Below are 15,224 nucleotides of genomic sequence, written 5' to 3'. Positions count from 1 at the left end.
GACAGTTCACTGAAAACAACTGCTCAATGTGCAGTGGCAGTCAAAAAATGGTGTTAACACTTAATGGTGTTTATGGTGTTTCTCACAGTGTTAGAAATGGAATAACTAATAAGACAGAAAATCATAGACAGTAAAACTGGAAGGGACCTCAAGAGGTCTTCTAGTCCAGACCTCTGCACCCATATGAGGACTGAGTATTATCTAGACCATCCCTGACAGGTGTTTGTCTAACCTGCTCTTAAAAATCTCCAATGACGGAAATTCCATAACCTCCCTAGACAATTTATTGCAGTGCTTAGCTACTCTGACAGTTAGGAAGTTTTTTTCTAATGTCCAACCTAAACTTAAAATATCATAATGCCACTCTATAAAGCCAACATATGTCCACACGTTAAATACTGTATGCAGTTCTGGTCATCCATTCTGAAAAAAGAAATATTAGAATTGGGAAAGGTGCAGAGAAGGGCAACAAAAATGATTAGGGGTATGCTTCCATATGAGGAGAAATTAAGAAGACTGGGACTGTTCATTTTGGAAAAGAGATTACTAAGGGGGGATATAATAGAGTAACCCATAAAATCATGAATGGTGTGGAAAAAGTGCATAAGGAAGTGCGTAAGGAAGCGTTATTCACCCCTTCATATAACACAAGAACCAGGGGTCACCTAATGAAATTTATAGGCAGCAAGTTTAAAACAAACAAAAGGAACAAAATTCTTCCCACATTGCACAGTCAACCTGTGGAACTCATTGGCAGGGGATGTTGTGAAGGCCATAATAAGAACTGAGTTAAAAAAATAATTCAATAAATTCATGGAGAATAGGTCTATCAGTAGCTATTAGCCAAGGTGACCAGAGGTGCACCCTAACCCTAACCATGGATTTATAAAGAGGCAATATGATATTTTGTGTCTTATTATCTATTCCTTTCCTTATATGGTGACAGGTTTCAGAGTGGTAGCCGTGTTAGTCTGTATCAGCAAAAAGAACGAGGAGTACTTGTGGCACCTTAGAGAATAATAAATGTATTTGAGCATAAGCTTTCGTGGGCTAAAACCCACTTCATCGGATGCATGCAGTGGAAAATACAGTAGGAAGATATATATATACATAGAGAACATGAAAAAATGGGTGTTGCCATACCCACTATAACGAGAGTGATCAGTTAAGGTGAGCTATTATCAGTAGGGGGAAAAACATTTTTTCATTTTCTTTGTGTGTGTATATATATATATATATATCTTCCTTCTGTATTTTCGACTGCATGCATCCAATGAAGTGGGTTTTAGCCCACAAAACTTATGCTCAAATACATTTGTTAGTCTCTAAGGTGCCACAAGTACTCCTCGTTCCTTTCCTTATGATTCCCAAGATTCTGTTAACCTTTCCGGCGGGTAGTGAAGACTTGCCCCAAATGTATGGCAGTCATGACAACCTTCCTTCGTCGGAGATGGATACAAGTATACCCATATCTCAACGACTGGCTCATCCGTGGTTGCACCAAAGAACAGGTGCAATCCCACCTTCAACTGGTCAAGGACACGTTTTGTCAATTAGGCCTCCTCCTCAATGTGGCAAAGTCAGCTCTAGAGCCAACCCAGAGAATAGAATTCATTGGGGCGGTCTTAGATTCCATGCAGGCCCGAGTCCTGCCGGACGCTCATTTCTAAGCTTTGTCGGGCCTCATCCGGAGCCTTCAAAGCTTCCCAACCTCAACGGCAAGAACATGCTTTAGTCTTCTAGGGCACATGGCTTCCTGCACATACGTGACCAGGCATGCCAGATTACGGCCCTGCCCGCTTCAAGCCTGACTGGCATCAGTCTATTGCCCAGGTCACGACAGCCTGAACCTGGTGGTCACAGTCCCGGAAAAGGTCCTCGCCTCTCTCCACTGGTGGCTAGACCCCAGTGCAGTATGCAAAGGAGTCCCCTTCCACATCCCTCAGCCCTCCTTGTCCCTCGTCATGGACGCATCAGCTCTGGGATGGGGCGCACATCTCGGGGACATCCAGACGCAGGGTCTGTGGGCCCCATCCAAGCGCTTTCTCTCCATATCAACATACGGGAGCTGATGGCAGTGCATCTTGCGTGTCAAGCCTTTCGGGAGCGGTTGCATGGAAGTTGTGTGGCAGTCCTCACAGACAACACCGCAGCCATGTTCTACATCAACAAGCAAGGGGGGGCCCATTCCTCCCCCCTCTGTCAGGAGGCCATTCGGCTGTGGGAGTTCTGCATAGCACACTCCACTCACCTGGTAGCATCTTTTCTCTCAGGGGTCCAGAACACATTGGTGGACCACCTCAGCAGGTCCTTCCAATCCCACGAGTGGTCACTCCATCCCAATGTCATCCACTCCATCTTCCTAAAGTGGGGGTTTCCCCAGCTCAACCTGTTTGCCTCACGCAGCAATCAGAAGTGCCTAGCGTTTTGCTCCCTCCAAGGCCGCTCCCCGGGCTCTCTCACAGATGCCTTCCTACTCCCATGGACAAGCCGATTGTTTTTCTCCTTCCCGCCATTTCCCCTTGTACACAAGGTCCTGCTCAAGGTGCGCAGGGACAGAACCCGGCTGATTCTGGTTGCCCCAGCGTGGCCCAGGCAATATTGGTATACCACACTATTGGAGATCTCGGTGGACGCCCCGGTTCCGCTGCCTCTTTTTCTGGACTTGATCACTCAGGATCACGGCTGCCTCTGTCACCCAGACCTACGATCCCTCCACCTCACGGCATGGATGCTGCATGGCTGAGCCACTCAGAGCTCCTCTGTTCTCATTTGGTGCAGCAGGTTTTGTTGGGTAGCAGGAAACCTTCCACTTGGGCCACATATATGGTTAAATGGAAGCGATTCTCATGCTGGTGCTCTCACCGTGGCACCCCCACCCCCCCTCCAAGCATCCATGCCTCTCATTTTGGACTATCTCCTGAGCCTGAAACAGCAGGGCCTGGTGATGTCATCCATCAGGGTCCACATGGCAGCCATTTCGGCTTTTCACCGGGAGCGAATGGCTGATCTGTCTTTGCCAACCCCATGGTCCTTAGGTTCCTTAAGGGCCTGGACCATCTCTACCCACAGGTATGGCAGCCAGTCCCCACATGGGACCTTAACCTGGTCCTCTCCGGGCTTATGGGGGCCCTGTTTGAGCCATTGGCCACCTGTTTCTTCCTATACCTCTCTTGGAAAATGGCTTTCCTTGTCACTATCACATCGGCGAGGCGTGTATCCAAGCTCAAAGCTCTTACCTTGGAACCACCATACACGATCTTCCATAAGGACAAGGTGCAGCTACGACCTCACCCGGCCTTTCTTCTCAAGGTGGTATCGACCTTTCATATCAACTAGGACATTTTTCTCCTTTTTTTTAATCCAAAACCGCATGCTACTCATCAGGAACAACGGCTACACTCCCTTGATGTTCGTAGGGCCCTTGCCTTCTACATCGAGCATATGAAGCCGTTCAGGAAAATGACCCAGCTCTTCGTCGCGGTGGTGGACTGGATGAAGGGCCTCACAGTCTCCTCCCAGCGGATCTCGTGGATCACTTCCTGTATCTGTGCTTGCTATGATCTGGCCAGTATTCATAGAATCATGGAATCATAGAATATCAGGGTTGGAAGGGACCCCAGAAGGTCATCTAATCCAACCCCCTGCTCGAAGCAGGACCAATTCCCAGTTAAATCATCCCAGCCAGGGCTTTGTCAAGCCTGACCTTAAAAACTTCTAAGGAAGGAGATTCTACCACCTCCCTAGGTAACGCATTCCAGTGTTTCACCACCCTCTTAGTGAAAAAGTTTTTCCTAATATCCAATTTAAACCTCCCCCACTGCAACTTGAGACCATTACTCCTCGTTCTGTCATCTGCTACCATTGAGAACAGTCTAGAGCCATCCTCTTTGGAACCCCCTTTCAGGTAGTTGAAAGCAGCTATCAAATCCCCCCTCATTCTTCTCTTCTGCAGACTAAACAATCCCAGCTCCCTCAGCCTCTCCTCATAACTCATGTGTTCCAGACCCCTAATCATAATGACTCTCTCCAATTTATCCACATCCTTCTTGAAGTGTGGGGCCCAAAACTGGACACAGTACTCCAGATGAGGCCTCACCAATGTCGAATAGAGGGGAACGATCACGTCCCTCGATCTGCTGGCTATAACCCTACTTATACATCCCAAAATGCCATTGGCCTTCTTGGCAACAAGGGCACATTGCTGACTCATATCCAGCTTCTCGTCCACTGTCACCCCTAGGTCCTTTTCCACAGAACTGCTGCCTAGCCATTCGGCCCCTAGTCTGTAGCAGTGCATTGGATTCTTCCGTCCTAAGTGCAGGACTCTGCACTTATCCTTATTGAACCTCATCATATTTCTTTTGGCCTAATCCTCCAATTTGTCTAGGTCCTTCTGTATCCTATCCCTCCCCTCCAGCGTATCTACCACTCCTCCCAGTTTAGTATCATCCGCAAATTTGCTGAGAGTGCAATCTACACCATCCTCCAGATCATTTATGAAGATATTGAACAAAACCAGCCCCAGGACCGACCCCTGGGGCACTCCACTTGACATCGGCTGCCAACTAGACATGGAGCCATTGATCACTACCCGTTGAGCCCGACAATCTAGCCAGCTTTCTACCCACCTTATAGTGCATTCATCCAGCCCATACTTCCTTAACTTGCTGACAAGAATACTGTGGGAGACCGTGTCAAAAGCTTTGCTAAAGTCAAGAAACAATACATCCACTGCTTTCCCTTCATCCACAGAACCAGTAATCTCATCATAAAAGGCGATTAGATTAGTCAGGCATGACCTTCCCTTGGTGAATCCATGCTGGCTGTTCCTGATCACTTTCCTCTCATGCAAGTGCTTCAGGATTGATTCTTTGAGGACCTGCTCCATGATTTTTCCAGGGACTGAGGTGAGGCTGACTGGCCTGTAGTTCCCAGGATCCTCCTTCTTCCCTTTTTTAAAGATTGGCACTATATTAGCCTTTTTCCAGTCATCCGGGACTTCCCCCGTTCGCCACGAGTTTTCAAAGATAATGGCCAATGGCTCTGCAATCACAGCCGCCAATTCCTTCAGCACTCTCGGATGCAACTCGTCCGGCCCCATGGACTTGTACACGTCCAGCTTTTCTAAATAGTCCCTAACCACCTCTATCTCCACAGAGGGCTGGCCATCTCTTCCCCATTTTGTGATGCCCAGTGCAGCAGTCTGGGAGCTGACCTTGTTAGTGAAGACAGTGGCAAAAAAAGCATTGAGTACATTAGCTTTTTCCACATCCTCTGTCACTAGGTTGCCTCCCTCATTCAGTAAGGGGCCCACACTTTCCTTGGCTTTCTTCTTGTTGCCAACATACCTGAAGAAACCCTTCTTGTTACTCTTGACATCTCTTGCTAGCTGCAGCTCCAGGTGCGATTTGGCCCTCCTGATATCATTCCTACATGCCCGAGCAATATTTTTATACTCTTCCCTGGTCATCTGTCCAACCTTCCACTTCTTGTAAGCTTCTTTTTTATGTTTAAGATCCGCTAGGATTTCACCATTAAGCCAAGCTGGTCGCCTGCCATATTTACTATTCTTTCGACTCATTGGGATGGTTTGTCCCTGTAACCTCAACAGGGATTCCTTGAAATACAGCCAGCTCTCCTGGACTCCTTTCCCCTTCATGTTAGTCCCCCAGGGAATCCTGGCCATCCGTTCCCTGAGGGAGTCGAAGCCTGCTTTCCTGAAGTCCAGGGTCCGTATCCTGCTGCTTACCTTTCTTCCCTGCGTCAGGATCCTGAACTCAACCAACTCATGGTCACTGCCTCCCAGATTCCCATCCACTTTTGCTTCCCCCACTAATTCTACCTGGTTTGTGAGCAGCAGGTCAAGAAAAGCGCCCCCCTAGTTGGCTCCTCTAGCACTTGCGCCAGGAAATTGTCCCCTACGCTTTCCAAAAACTTCCTGGATTGTCTATGCACTTCTGTATTGCTCTCCCAGCAGATATCAGGAAAATTAAAGTCACCCATGAGAATCAGGGCATGCGATCTAGTAGCTTCCGTGAGCTGCCGGAAGAAAGCCTCATCTACCTCATCCCCCTGGTCCGGTGGTCTATAGCAGACTCCCACCACTACATCACTCTTGTTGCACACACTTCTAAACTTAATCCAGAGACACTCAGGTTTTTCTACAGTTTCGTACCGGAGCTCTGAGCAGTCATACTGCTCCCTTACATAGAGTGCTACTCCCCCACCTTTTCTGCCCTGCCTGTCCTTCCTGAACAGTTTATAACCATCCATGACAGTACTCCAGTCATGTGAGTTATCCCACCAAGTCTCTGTTATTCCAATCACGTGATAGTTCCTTGACATCACCAGGACCTCCAGTTCTCCCTGCTTGTTTCCAAGGCTTTGTGCATTCGTATATAAGCACTTGAGATAACCTGTTGATCGCCCCTCATTCCCAGTATGAGGCAGGAGCACTCCCCTCACAGACATTCCTGCCTGTGCTTCCTCCCGGTATCCCGCTTTCCCACTTACCTCAGGGCTTTGGTCTCCTTCCCCCGGTGAACCTAGTTTAAAGCCCTCCTCACTAGGTTAGCCAGCCTGCTGGCAAAGATGCTGGCAAAGATAGACCGTCTCTGCCCAGCACTCCTCCTTCATGGAACACCATCCCATGGTCAAAGAATCCAAAGCCTTCTCTCCGACACCACCTGCATAGCCATTCGTTGACTTCCACGATTCGACGGTCCCTCTGACCCTGCCCCTCACCACTCGCTCTACAAGGGCTCAGGCCTCCTTGGCGGCTTTCCTGGCCCAGGTTCCAATCCAGGAGATCTGTAGAGCTTCTACTCGGTCTTCAGTATATACTTTTGCCTCTCGCTGTGCCATCATCCGGCAAGCCAGAGATGATGTGGCATTTGGTAGAGCAGTCCTACAATCTACGGTACTTCACTCTGACCCCACCGCCTAGGTAAGGCTTGGGAGTCACCTAATTGGAATCGATATGAGCAAGTACTCGAAGAAGAAAAGACAGTAACTCACCTTTGTAACTGTTGTTCTTCGAGATGTGTTGCTTATATCCATTACAAACCTGCCATCCTTCCCCTCTGTCAGAGTAGCCAGCAAGAAGGAACTGAGGGGGTGCTGGGTCGGTTGGGGTATATATCTAGCACCATGACGGTGCCACTCTGGGGGCTCCACAGCCAACCCACTGGGTGTTGCTAGGGTAGAAATTCTCCAACGGCCATGCACATGGCGGGCGCACACCTAATTGGAATGAATATGAGCAACACATCTTGAAGAACAACAGTTACAAAGGTGAGTAACCATCTTTTCTTTTTTTAACCCAGTTATAGTCTTGGCCTTCACAACGTTCTCTGGCAAAGAGTTCCACAGGTTGACTGTGCATTGTGTAAAGAAATACTTCCTTTTGTTTTAAATCTGCTGCCTATTCATTTCATTTGGTGACCCCTAATTCTTGTGTTATGAGAAGAATATGGAAGTGTTACTTACTCCATTTTCTCCACACCAGTTATGATATTTTTAAGGTCAGGCTTGACAAAGCCTTGGCTGGGATGATTTAATTGGGGATTGGTCCTGCTTTGAGCAGGGGGTTGGACTAGATGACCTCCAGAGGTCCCTTCCAACCCTGATATTCTATGATTCTATGATGTTATAGATCTTTATCATATCCCCCCTTAGTCGTCTCTTTTTCAAGCTTAAAAGTCCCAGTCTTTTTAATCTCTCCTCATACGGAAGCTGTTCCATACCCCTAATCATTTTTGTTGTCCTTTTCTATACCTTATCCAATTCCAGTATATGTTTTTTGAGATGTGGTCACCACATCTGCACACAGTATTCAAGATGTCGGCATACCATGAATTTACATAGAGGTGATTCCCAACATTCTGTTAGCTTTTTTGACTGCCGCTGCACATTGAGTGGATGTTTTCAGAGAACTATCCACAATGACTCCAAGATTGTCTTGATTACAAGTAGATAGCCTTGATTAAATTTCAGTGCCTTTTGTTACATTGTAATGGGTCATACCCAAGTTAGCTATTCTGTCGTTGTCACACCCCACCGGGAGCTTTTTTCATTGGTCACAAGCTAACAGTTGTTAACTCAAAACAAGAATGCCCATGCATCTGTGAGTCATCCTTTTATCCAGTTTGGGCCTCTGAACTTATCTTCATGTAACAGGTGATCATCAGGCAATGGTTTCTCCTCCAGGTACAGCTTCCATAGGTTTCCTGTGGAGATGAGAATTTGCCTCTCACCCCCCCCCAAGTTTTTCTTAGAAATCCCACTTAATTTTGTCTAGCACATTGTTTCAAAGAGTCCTTTGAAGCTGATAACACTTCCTAGGGTTTATATTGTCCAGTTCTTCTCCCTGGAGATGTTACAGACCATCCCACAGTAATACATACACACTCATATTTTTAATACAGTGAACACCTAGGATACTGAAATTTAATTCAATAAAGTTTGACTTAATTCAGTAAGGGTGGTCCAGGATATTACAGGAAATTGCCATCTGTGTCACACCAATTTCTATCTGTATCTGACTCTTGTCTTATTCTTAGATTGTCAGATCTTTGGGGCAGAGACAGTTTTTTGTTCTGTGTTTGTAAAACATCCAGCTGAATGGGATCCTGGTCCCTGACTATCACTACCAGATGCTACAGTAATTGAAATAATAAAATGATGATAATGGGGGGGTCTTGATAGTGAAAGGGAGGGTGTTAGAGAGCTGGGGAGAGGAAGATTTGGGGCAAAGAGCTCATGTGGGCCAGGAGGGCTGGGGGCAGTGGTAAGGGGTGGGGACAATGTTCCTTGTAGACATGACACAGTTAAATCCTTCATAAGAAGAGTGTCCTGCACCTTTGAACACCTGGGGAGCTGGCCCCAGGAGTTTACTGCTTTAAAATGGGCTGTGGTTAAAATAACAGAACTTTTTGTGTGTGTGATGAGTGTCCCATGAGTCCACCTGATCTCATTTGTCTTCTTTCTCCTGAGCAGTGTTTCCTGTTTCCAAACCTCATGTAATCTCCCAGCTGGAACAAGGGGAAGATTGGGGATTGGTCCTGCTTTGAGTTGGGGATTGGTCCTGCTTTAAGCAGGGGGTTGGACTAGATGACCTCCTGAGGTCCCTTCCAACCCTGATATTCTATGATAAGAGCCATGGGCCCCAGATCTCCAGGGCTCAGAGGAAAGAGAGTTCCTGAGAGGAAGCTTCATAGGTGAAGGATCATTAAACCAACTCTGGCTGAAGAAACAGCTGGGATTCCCAACAAAGACCTTGTGAACTCTTTGAGTTCAGGATTGTCCCCAGCAGGTGTCATATCCTTAGGGTTGATATTGCTCAGAGCCTCCAACCCATCCTGACTAACTCCTGGCAGTAACTCCCTCCCCAAACTCCCATCTCCCTGTATGTTTGGATGGGAACTAGATGCAGAATTAACCCCCTCCTCTCTCCCCCTTGGGGAAGAGTTTGGGGAAATTCAGTCCCTGATTTTTTTCCCATCTCCACCTGTTCTTTTGGTTTGTTCTCTCCTTTACTGTTCCTGTTTCCAAGGTTTTTCTTTCTCTGTCCCAGCAGATGATGGGATGGTGAGTGAGACCATGGAGCAGAATCCTCATCAGGAAGTTCACAAGCAAGTGGAATCACATGGGGTGTTATTGCAAAGATGCAAAGGGAGTGTGTCCAGGAGATGTGAGCAGGGAAAAACCTGTGAGAGTCAGCACAGGCCAGAGAAGTGGCAGGGAAACCAACCAGCGCAGAAGGTTGGTAAATCTGTTAATTATCAGGGAACTCTCAAAGGCCTCAAGGAAAGCATGGCCCAGCAGGGAATCCCCAAGGGAGAGAGAAAGAACACATGTGTTGATTGTGGGGAAAAGTTCAGTAGGCGCTTACAGCTTATTACACATCAGAAGACCCACACAGGGAAGAAACCCTATGAATGCTGTGAGTGCAGGAAAACCTTCACTGATAGTGCAAACCTTATTAGACATCAGAGGATCCACACAGGTGAGAGACCCTATACCTGCTGTGAGTGTGGGAAAAGCTTTGCTTGGAGATCAAGCCTTATTACACATCAGAGGATCCACACAGGGGAGAAACCCTATGAATGCTGTGAGTGCGGAAAAACCTTCAATGATAGCTCACACCTTATTATACATAAGAGGATTCATACAGGAGAGAGAAATTACACATGCGTTGATTGTGGGAAAAAGTTCAGTAGACGCTCAACCCTTATTACGCATCAGAGGATCCACACTGGGAAGAAACCCTATGAATGCTGTGAGTGCAAGAAAACCTTCATTGATAGCTCAAATCTTATTAGACATCAGAGGATTCACACAGGAGAGAGGCCCTATAAATGCTGTGAATGTGGGAAAACCTTCACTACAAGCTCACTCCTTATTACACATCAGAGGATCCACACATCAGAGAAACCCTATGAATGCTGCGAGTGTGGGAAAGACTTTTCTTCAAGCTCATACCTTATTACACATCAGAGGATCCACACAGGGGAGAAACCCTATAAATGTCTTGAGTGCGGGAAAACCTTTGCTTGGAGCTCATACCTTATTATACATCAGAGGATCCACACAGGGGAGAAACCCTATAAATGTTTTGAGTGCGGGAAAACCTTTGCTGTTAGCTCAAACCTTGTTACACATCAGAGGGGCCACACAGGAGAGAGAAATAACACATGTGTTTATTGTGGGAAAAAGTTCAGTAGGCGCTCAACCCTTATTAGACATCAGAGGAGCCACACAGGAGAGAGACCCTATGCATGCTGTGAATGTGGGAAAACCTTCACTCGGAGCTCACACCTCATCAGGCATCAGAGCATTCACACAGAGGAGAAACCCTATAAATGCTGTGAATGTGGAAAAACCTTCAATCGGAGCTCAAACCTTATTAGGCATCAGAGGATCCACACAGGGGAGAAACCCTATGAATAAGGATAAGATTTGGTCATGGATTCCATGACTTTCCAGGACCTCCGGGGTAGGGCTGGAGCAGCTGTCAGCCGCGGGGCCCCCACTAAACAGCTCATCAGCCAGCCAGCCTTCTGGAACAGCGGGCTGGAGCAGCTGCACTGTTCTCCCCCCACCCCCTGGGTTTTTTAGTAAAAGGGACAGGTTGTGGCTTCCATAAATTTTTGTTTATTGCCCATGACCTGTTCCTGACTTTTACTAAAAATACCTGTGACAGAATCTTAACCTTACCTGTGAATGCTGTGAGTGTGGGAAAACCTTCACTCAGAGCTCACAAATTATTACACATCAGAGGATCCACACAGGGGAGAGACCCTATGAATGCTCCGAGTGTGGGAAATTCTTCCAGCAGAGGTCCGCCCTTATTTATCATCAGAAAAGTTGCAAGGGAGATAAACACCATAAAAATTTTGTCTAGGGCTGAGAAAATATTTTGTTTTCCTTTTGCTAATTCCCACGTAGTGAGCTTTAAGGCAGCATTTGTGTCACCATGGCCTCTCAGCTCCCTCAGCTGAGTAGTCTGCTTTTCCCTTTTGCAGCTCACCCTTCCTTGGGGTGAATCCCAGTCCTTTTCATCAAATGCTTTGTCCTATGTCATAGAAGTGTATGTCCCTCCAACAGGAATGTCCTTCAGCCCCAGGTAGGGGGACCAAGAGTGACCTCAACTAGGTACATGGAGGTTAAATCTACCTGGGCCTTGACTCCACTAGTATTTTCCATGGAGTTAGCTACCTTGAGGTAGCTATCCTGTTGTAAAAGCAACTATTTTTTCAGTAAAGAAAATAGCCCATTTATAGTGGCCATGGTAATTTAGCCCTGACATAACCTCCATTGCTTTTCCTAGCCTAAACAAATTTGGAGAATTACATTTATCCTTTTCCTCCCACTGCAAAGCGATTGTTAGTCATCAAGTTACACTGGGTTGTGTTCAATAGCAGTTGTTATTGTACCATTTTTCTCATTTTAAATATATTTAAATATAACAAAGAGAAAGGACCAGGATTGGGGATAGGGAAAAAAGTGTTTTTTCAACCTCTGTGGCACCTGAAGTAGTGAGTCAGAGGGATTCCCACCTTCTGAATTACCCCAGCAGTATTTCCTCTGTGCCATGTAGAATTTATCTTCTCCACATTCTATACCTCCACTTCTCAATGTGTCATATGATTCAGTGTTCTCAGCCTTCTGCTTGGGAATCAGTTTTTTTCTTTCATCCTAAAACATAGTAATTTAGGGTCTGAGATGAAAGTGTCAAAGATCTGGAAGGGGAATTTGAATGGATCTCAAACATAGTGTGATCATTTTGTAAGCCATAGGCCTAGCTAGCATATTCTTGGCTGTAATGCAAGAAACCTAGAGGCAACATCCTGTATGTTGAGTTAAGGCAAATTTGCATACATATATTTGGGACCTTTAGCCTATATAAATGATAATAAGCTAATGCATAAAGTGTGTTTGTGTGTGTATATATATATATATATATGTTTGTGATCTTTAGCATAGATAAGTGAGGAAACATTAAGATAGAGGGCTACCTAAGTTCATGTCCTCTATAAACTTAACAGGTACACCACAGAGAACATGGAAATAACTTGTTAGGCCAGAAATAAGAGATAAGAATGAGCTAAGTGTCATTAATAGGTATGAATATGTCATTAATTCACACGAACATGCCAGCCTATAGGGTAAATGTACTTTGATTTTTGTGGGTAAGGAAATTAAGTTTGGACATGGAAGGAGGGCACCTGGTGCTCAGGCTCTATAAGAGGGGCAACCTACCATGTTAAGTTAGCCTTATAGCTTCTATAGTCTTAGTCTTATAGTTCTCTATAGTTCTTAATTCTTAAATTAGTTGGGTCAAACTCTATTAGATTATGATGTCTTTCTATAGCTTTTAGTGCTCTAGCTTCTCCTAAGCTCTTCACCTCCCACTCGAGAACTGGGGAACCTGGAAATCAGACTCTTTTGGCATGCCAGAGGTAAGGCTGGTCCTTTGTCTCTTACCACCAGGTTATCTAAAAAGCTTTAAAATATATAATACCAGATGTGCCACTAGAAGAATATTATTTCCTTTGTAATTCTAATTGATTATTATCTATTTTATTATTATTCCATTTCATCTCAATAAAAGTCTTTAAGGTTATATTTTCTTCTCTGTGTGAGTGTCCTTCTCAAACCTGTGTACCCTGATTCTGGGACAAGAACATTATTATCTTCTGATCAGAGTAATTGGTGAGCCTATAACCATATTATATAAACAATAATGTTAAGCTCCTAAAAATCAGGCAACAGGCTGGTGAGCCAGCCAGGAAACTCAAGGAGTGTGTGGCAGGAATTTTCAGGAATTCTAGGTGTTTCTAGACACCTAGGAGGTTCACCTGAGGCAAATTAGAGTTAGAGAGCAAAAGAGAGCAGAAAGCTATGTGTGTGTGACTTTGTCTAACAGACTACCTTGGAGCACAGGAAACCTTATTTCCTTTGGAAAAAAAACAAAACAATGAGGAGTCCTTGTGGCACTTTTGAGACTGGCAAATTTATTTGGGCATAAGCTTTCATGGGCTAAAACCCACTTCATCAGATGCATGGAGTGGAAAATACAATAGGCAGAATATATATATACACACAGTACATGAAAAGATGGGAGTTGGCTTACCAAGTCGGGGGTCAGTGCTAACGAGCCAATTCAATTTAAGTTGGAAGTATGCAGTTCTCAACAGTTGACAAGAAGAAGTGGAAATCAGTGTTGTAATGTTAATGAGGCCTATGGAAACAAGATGGCCCATTTCAAACAGTTGACAAGAAGCTGTGAGTATTTAGCATGGGGAAATTAGTTTTTGTAAAAACAACGAGGCATACTTGTGGCACCTTAGAGACTAACAAATTTATTTCATTTTTGTAATGACCCATCCACTCCCAGTCTTTATTCAGGCCTCTGACAATCTGTTTCTTCACTTCACGAGGTGGAATTCCACCCAGATTTCAACAATTTCCACCCCACCATCAACCTCAGCCTGGACCAGTCCACACAAGAGATCCACTTCCTAGACAGGACAGTGCTAATAAGCGATGGTCACAAACACCACCGTATACCGGAAGCCTACTGACCACTATACTTACCTACATGCCTCCAGCTTTCATCCAGGCCACATCGCACGATCCATTGTCTACAATACCCACCTGGTGAAGTGGAGAAACAGATTGATAGAGCTAGAAGGGTACCCAGAAGTCATCTACTACAAGACAGGCCCAACAAAGAAAGTAACAGAATGCCACTAGCCATCACCTATAGCCCCCAACTAAAACCTCTCCTGCGCATCATCAAGGATCTACAACCTATCCTGAAGGTTGATCCCTCACTCTCACAGACCTTGGGAGACAAGCCAGTCCTCGCTTACAGGCAGCCCCCCAACCTGAAGCAAATACCCATCAGCAACTACATACCACACAACAAAAACACTAACCCAGGAATGAAACCCTGCAACAAACCCCAGTGCCAACTATGTCTGCATATCTATTCAAGGGACACCATCATAGGATGTGACCACATCAGCCATGCCATCAGGGGCTCATTCACCTGCACATCTACTAATGTGATATATGCCATCATGTGCCAGCAATGCTCCTCTGCCATGTACATTGGCCAAATGGGACAGTCTCTACGCAAAAGAATAAATGGACACAAATCTGACATCAGGAATTATAACATTCAAAAAACAGGTTTCAGAGTAGCAGCCATGTTAGTCTGTATCTGCAAAAAGAAAAGGAGAACTTGTGGCACCTTAGAGACTAACAAATTTATTTGAGCATAAGCTTTCGTGAGCTTCAGCTCACTTCATCGGATGCATTCAGCGGAAAATGCAGTGGGGAGATTTATATACACAGAGAACATGAAACAATGGGTGTTACCATACACACTGTAACGAGAGTGATCAGGTAAGGTGAGCTATTACCAGCAGGAGAATGTGGGGGGAACCTTTTGTAGTGATAATCAAGTTGGGCCATTTCCAGCAGTTGACAAGAACATCTGAGGAACAGTGGGGGGGGGGAGGAGGGCAATAAACATGGGGAAATAGTTTTACTTTGTGTAATGACACATCCACTCCCAGTCTTTATTCAAGCCTAAGTTAATTGTATCCAGTTTGCAAATTAATTCCAATTCAGCAGTCTCTCACTGGAGTCTGTTTTTGAAGTTTTTTTGTTGAAGAATTGCCACTTTTAGGTCTGTAATCGAGCAACCA

General features: G+C 45.5%; 1 protein-coding gene across 2 annotated transcripts in view; it reads left to right on the top strand.

Moving 5' to 3' along the window:
• LOC140906213 (uncharacterized) overlaps positions 1 to 14,730 on the top strand; it is a 39,303-nt gene extending 24,573 nt beyond the window's left edge. For both annotated transcript variants that reach the window (XM_073329711.2, XM_073329709.2), the window contains one exon: positions 9,581 to 14,730. In XM_073329711.2, the coding sequence (XP_073185812.1) occupies positions 9,589 to 10,953 (1,365 nt within the window). In that variant the 5' untranslated portion in view covers positions 9,581 to 9,588 and the 3' untranslated portion in view covers positions 10,954 to 14,730. The remainder of the gene's footprint in view (positions 1 to 9,580) is intronic.
• The last annotated feature ends 494 nt before the right edge of the window (positions 14,731 to 15,224 follow it).

The sequence above is a fragment of the Lepidochelys kempii genome, chromosome 2 (assembly GCF_965140285.1).
Source record: "Lepidochelys kempii isolate rLepKem1 chromosome 2, rLepKem1.hap1, whole genome shotgun sequence".
NCBI classification, from domain to species: Eukaryota; Metazoa; Chordata; order Testudines; family Cheloniidae; genus Lepidochelys; species Lepidochelys kempii.
This window is presented reverse-complemented; position numbering and strand designations above follow the sequence as displayed.